At 42.8% G+C, this 6698-nt stretch overlaps 1 protein-coding gene across 1 annotated transcript in view; it reads right to left on the bottom strand.

Moving 5' to 3' along the window:
- Positions 1 to 1811: 1811 nt before the first annotated feature.
- kcnd1 (potassium voltage-gated channel, Shal-related subfamily, member 1) overlaps positions 1812 to 6698 on the bottom strand; it is a gene marked incomplete at both ends in the record, with an annotated part of 37285 nt that continues 32398 nt past the window's right edge. The window contains one exon of the mRNA XM_083674815.1: positions 1812 to 1877. Coding sequence (XP_083530941.1) covers positions 1812 to 1877 — 66 coding nt within the window. The remainder of the gene's footprint in view (positions 1878 to 6698) is intronic.

Here is a 6698-nt window from a genome sequence, read left to right as displayed (position 1 = left end):
GAATTGAGCTACCGTAATTCCAGAATGAGACTGTTTTCTAAAATCAAATGGTAAACCTACAATGTAGATAATATTGTTATTAGATTAGCCTCCATCAATACATCTTGTTAGAGGTGCCACAGGTTCAGTCCCGCCTTAGTAAAGTAAAGCTCAAGTCAAATTCTAAAAGTTAAAATACAAACAAAAGTTACATTTTGGCATCTGCTTATGTAATTGCTTGTCCGTTCAAATAAATGTGTTAATGTCTTAATTATTTGTATATAAAATGTTATTTTATCCAAAATACAATACATGTGCAATAAAACATTAAAATAAATAATTAATGAAAAAAGTATTAATATTGAAAATAGAAAATAAAATAAAATGTATTATAGCATATGTTCCCTCTATTTCAAAAGACTGCTTTTAGGATAAGTTGAAGGGAAGGTTTACCTTTAGATAAAATATAGCTATTTTGTGGCACTTGGCAAAAATCTATTACAATACAATATATTCAATTTATAACAATATAAAAGTCTTAATCATATAAAAAAACATTCATCATGGAACTATGTATGTCCCACAATGGCCTGAATAAATAAATAACATTTTAATCAAATTAAACTTTTCAGTACAATATAAATATATAATATATATATATGCTGTAAATCAATTTCTTGGAGTTTAAAAATATTGGATGTTAACAATAATAATACAAAAAAACAAATCTTAATTCAAGTATGCAGTACCATAACTTATTAAAGTACCATTAGTTTTTTACTTGCCTTGGGTGGATGACAGGTGAGGGGACGATACGTGGAGGACTAGGATGAGGAACCACATGTCTCAAAGAGGCAGAGAAACACTCTGTCTCACTTTAAGAGAAACACTCAATAAAAGTTGTTTAAACGTAGCACGTATGACACGCCTTCTGTTTGGACCTGGATCTGTTAGGGTTAGGGTTAGGGTTAGGGTTTGGGTTTGTTATTTGGACCTGGATCTGTTAGGGTTAGGGTTAGGGTTAGGGTTAGGGTTAGGGTTTGTTATTTGGACCTGGATCTGTTAGGGTTAGGGTTTGTTATTTGGACCTGGATCTGTTAGGGTTAGGGTTAGGGTTAGGGTTAGGGTTAGGGTTTGTTATTTGGACCTGGATCTGTTAGGGTTAGGGTTAGGGTTAGGGTTAGGGTTTGTTATTTGGACCTGGATCTGTTAGGGTTAGGGTTTGTTATTTGGACCTGGATCTCTGCATTTGTTTGGTAACAACCAAGTTAGATGAAGTGGAATCATTGTAGGTGCATTGTACTATATCTGTTACATTTCTTTTTTTTTTTGGGGGGGGGGGGGTTCCAATACTCATGCATGCCCTTTAAACGAGAACAGAGTACTTAAAATTATCACTTATTATCACAACATAGAATAAGTGGAAATAATACATTACATACAATAATACATTTAAAAGTATCAAAGTATATACCCTGGCAATCACCACCACCCCCCACCCCCCCACCCTCCACCAACCCACTGTCACACCGCCCCCCCCCACCCCCCCTCTAAACTTGACGACCACAGGCTTGTGTAACAGCAGCTGCAGAGGTGTGGCTGCAGCTAGATGTCAGTCTGTGGTCGGAGGGACGAGATGGAAACTGTCAGTTCAGGGGAAAGAGAGCACACACACACACACACACACACACACACACACACACACACACAGAAAGAGAGCACCACAGCCTTGTGGTCTATCCTCTCGCTCTGAGCTCTGAGAGGCACAGGGTCTTATCTCACCCCATCTCACTAGAGAAGAAGGGCAGGGCTGCTTCTTCTGAAGATCAGCATCAGTAGCAGAGGCAGAGATAACAGCCTGACATCCCCTTCTGTACCTGGAAGGAGAGATTCTGTCTCTTCAAAGAAGAGGACACGTCATCGGATGATTATGAGGATTAGTATTAGTCACTTTGTTTGATAAATAAAGCAGCTATATACTCTGGAAACCCAATTAATGTGTATTAATATGTATAATGTGTATTAATGTGTATTAATATGTAATAATGTTTATTAATGTAGATTCATATGTATTAATATGTATTAATGTGTATTAATGTGAAAATGTGATGATGTGTATGATAATAATAATGTGTATTCGTGTGTATTATGTTATGATTATGATGTCTGTTTTTACCATTTTTGGACAGTGATGCCAAATGGACATTTCCAACCTTGGATGGACAATAAAGTTATATTTTATTGTATATTATTTAATTCTATTCTATTCTACTGGATTCTATCAGTGTCCTGTCTGGGTGGTACTTGTACATCAAAGATGTTAACTTTCCATGTTCGCATAGAAAAAAGACAAATGTACTTATTAAAAGTCGCTCTGGATAAGATCTGCTTAATGACTCAAATGTAAACATATGTGTCCTGGGGTGGTCCAGTGGTCCTGTGGTCCTGCGGTGGTCCAGTGGTCCTGTGGTCCTGGGGTGGTCCAGTGGTCCTGTGGTCCTGGGGTGGTCCAGTGGTCCTGGGGTGGTCCAGTGGTCCTGGGGTGGTCCAGTGGTCTTGGGGTGGTCCAGTGGTCTGGGGGAGTCCAGTGGTCTGGGGTGGTCCAGTGGTCCTGGGGTGGTCCAGTGGTCTGGGGGAGTCCAGTGGTCTGGGGTGGTCCAGTGGTCCTGGGGTGGTCCAGTGGTCAAGTGGTCTGGGTGGTCCAGGGGTCCTGGGGTGGTCCAGTGGTCCAGTGGTCTGGGGTGGTCCAGTGGTCCTGGGGTAGTCCAGTGTTCCATTGTTCTGGTCCAGTTGTCTGGGGTGGTCCAGTGGTCTGGGGTGGTCCAGTGGTCCTGGGGTGGTCCAGTGGTCCAGTGGTCTGGGGTGGTCCAGTGGTCCTGGGGTGGTCCAGTGGTCTGGGGGAGTCCAGTGGTCTGGGGTGGTCCAGTGGTCCTGGGGTGGTCCAGTGGTCAAGTGGTCTGGGTGGTCCAGGGGTCCTGGGGTAGTCCAGTGGTCCTGGGGTGGTCCAGTGGTCTGGGGTGGTAACAATTTAAAAAAAAAAATTGCCTTCTGGCATAATGACTGCCAATGGCCCCTGATGTGAGCATTGATTACTTTGTCTTATGATGACTGATGGATAGATGATTCACTTACTTAAACAAATGTATTTGTTGTAAGTCGCTTTGGATAAAGGCATCTGCTAAATGCCACAAATGTAAAAATGTAAAAAAAAATGTCTGGAGTGGTCCAGTGGTCCAGTTGTTTGGGGTGTTCCAGTGGTCCTGGGGTGGTCCAGTGGTCCAGTTGTTTGGGGTGTTCTAGTGGTCTGGTGTGGTCCAGTGGTCCAGCACCATGGCCTACAGTGCACACATATGCCCATGTCGGCATGGGTTAGAATCCTGCCCATGTCCTGCTGACATACCCTCTTCTCCTTATCCAATACAAACACACAAACATACACACACACACACACACAAACATACACACACACAGGTCGTTCTAGCTCACACACACACAAACATACACACACACAGGCCGTTCTAGCTCACACACACACACACACACACACACAAACATACACACACACAGGCCGTTCTTGCTCACACACACACAGGCCGTTCTAGCTCACACACACACACACACACACAAACATACACACACACAGGCCGTTCTAGCTCACACACACACACACACACACACACACACACACACAAACATACACACACACAGGCCGTTCTAGCTCACACACACACACACACACACAAACATACACACACACAGGCCGTTCTAGCTCACACACACACACACACACACACACACACACACACACAAACATACACACACACAGGCCGTTCTAGCTCACACACACACACACACACAAACATACACACACACAGGCCGTTCTAGCTCACACACACACACAGAGGCTGTTCTAGCTCACACACACACACACACACACACACAGGCCATTCTAGCTCACACACACACACACACACAGGCCGTTCTAGCTCACATACACACACACACACAGGCTGTTCTAGCTCACACACACACACAAGGAGGTGATTGTAGACAGTGGAGGCTGGGGGAGGTAGAACACGGGTTATGAGTCAGACATTGTTAACAGATGAAACATGGTTAAAACTCTCATTGTGATGTCATGGATGGGCAGTCCTTCTGTCCAGAGCGCCGACTGTGTGTTGGAGGTGACAGTCCTCCAGCCCCTCCCCTCAGTTGGAGGGGTGACTGCTGGCTTGTTGTTTGTCTCATGCTTTGATTGTTCAGTGGTCTAGACAACAGTTACTGGGAAGTATCAATCCAAACTTACAACTTGATACCAAACACAATAACCTTCAGTCTCTCTATTCCTAAAAGGAACTGGGAATAAAACACAGCTGACAACAGTTTTCTGAATTCTGCTTTATTTGTGAAATAGAAGATACACCGCTGTGCTTTTGATCTCCTTCTCTCCTTCACTCCTCGTCCTCCAGGGAATAAGTGCCTCTCTATGGTGACAGTAGTTCTGGTTTCATGTCTCTATGGTGACAGTAGTTCTGGTTTCATGTCTCTATGGTGACAGTAGTTCTGGTTTCATGTCTCTATGGTGACAGTAGTTCTGGTGTCATGTCTCTATGGTGACAGTAGTTCTGGTGTCATGTCTCTATGGTGACAGTAGTTCTGGTGTCATGTCTCTATGGTGACAGTAGTTCTGGTTTCATGTCTCTATGGTGACAGTAGTTCTGGTTTCATGTCTCTATGGTGACAGTAGTTCTGGTGTCATGTCTCTATGGTGACAGTAGTTCTGGTTTCATGTCTCTATGGTGACAGTAGTTCTGGTTTCATGTCTCTATAGTGACAGTAGTTCTGGTGTCATGTCTCTATGGTGACAGTAGTTCTGGTTTCATGTCTCTATGGTGACAGTAGTACTGATTTCATGTCTCTATGGTGACAGTAGTACTGGTTTCATGTCTCTATGGTGACAGTAGTACTGGTGTCATGTCTCTATGGTGACAGTAGTTCTGGTGTCATGTATCTCTACCATCCTGAACACACACCTTGGACAGTCACTTTACCAGCCATTGGATGCTGGTAACACTTTATTTGAAGTGGTATGTTTATGTTTTTAAAATAGTTTCACAGTTTCTTCATAACATTCGTCTCAAACATTTGTTCGTATTCATAAAACATACATCCGTTTAGAAACCATATGACAGAACTTAAATGATCTGTTATCAATTAGATGAGAAAACTGCTTCAACTAAATAGTGTGTCATATAGTTTGGTATGTTTGGGGATGAAAGTTGTCAGATATTTGTGAGGTCTGTTATTCTGGTCTGTCGTAACTCTCCCGGAATAAAGTGCTTCAGTCCAATAAGCGTCTAGAAGAAGCCGTTGTACACGGTTACAGATACATCTTTCATTGCATTAATAAACAAATCAGAACAACTGGGAAAAAAACTAAATGTCTCCTTCGCAGTAAAATAATGACGTCGGTTATTACAACAGCAAATCAGGTAAATGGATCTGAGGCCTCAACAAACAGGAAAGTCAAATAAAATCTAGTAGCAGCACCAATCTACCAATCTACCAATCTATTCATCTACCAATCTATTCATCTATTCATCTATTAGCATGTTTGACATCAAAGTAATTAGTGCATTATACAGTCATCATATCATCAAGCTGTGTACACCTTGACCCATAATGCAACTTTACCCATAATGCAACATTCCAGCCAGGTGAATGATACTGTAATTCAATGAAAGACCAGTGTGAACTGAAAGACTGAAAGACTTCTTTTCTTCCAGGTAAACAATCCCCTGCTCCCCACAGATCTCTCTCATTGGCTCCCCTGCTCCCCACAGATCTCTCTCATTGGCTCCCCTGCTCCCCACAGATCTCTCTCATTGGCTCCCCTACTCCCCACAGATCTCTCTCATTGGCTCCCCTGCTCCCCACAGATCTCTCTCATTGGCTCCCCTACTCTACATCTTATTCCCCATGAGAAAACAGGTATAATCTATCCAACGGTATCCATGCATATTTGTGATCAGTTAACAAGTCCTGCCAACCTGCCACACATACCATCATACTCACCCACGTAGAGGAACATGTGTTAGGGTTAGGGTTAGGGTTAGACAGTTAGACAGTTAGACAGTTCTTAGGTCCATTAACCTAACCCTAACCCTAACACATACCATCATACTCACCCACGTAGAGGAACATGGGTTAGGGTTAGGGTTAGACAGTTAGACAGTTCTTAGGTCCATTAACCTAACCCTAACCCTAACACATACCATCATACTCACCCACGTAGAGGAACATGGGTTAGGGTTAGGGTTAGACAGTTAGACAGTTCTTAGGTCCATTAACCTAACCCTAACCCTAACACATACCATCATACTCACCCACGTAGAGGAACATGGGTTAGGGTTAGGGTTAGGGTTAGGGTTAGACAGTTCTTAGGTCCATTAACCTAACCCTAACCCTAACACATACCATCATACTCACCCACGTAGAGGAACATGCCACACATACCATCATACTCACCCACGTAGAGGAACATGGGTTAGGGTTAGGGTTAGACAGTTAGACAGTTCTTAGGTCCATTAACCTAACCCTAACACATACCATCATACTCACCCACGTAGAGGAACATGCCGGAATGATTTGATTTAGTTCATCATTTTATTCTTTTTTTTAATAACCTAATGTACACTTCTGGTGCAGAAATAAGTCAT

Source organism: Argentina silus (assembly GCF_951799395.1).
Source record: "Argentina silus genome assembly, chromosome: 8".
In the NCBI taxonomy this organism is placed as follows: Eukaryota; Metazoa; Chordata; class Actinopteri; order Argentiniformes; family Argentinidae; genus Argentina; species Argentina silus.
Note: the sequence above shows the minus strand (reverse complement) of the source record. Positions and strands in the feature narration are given on the sequence as shown.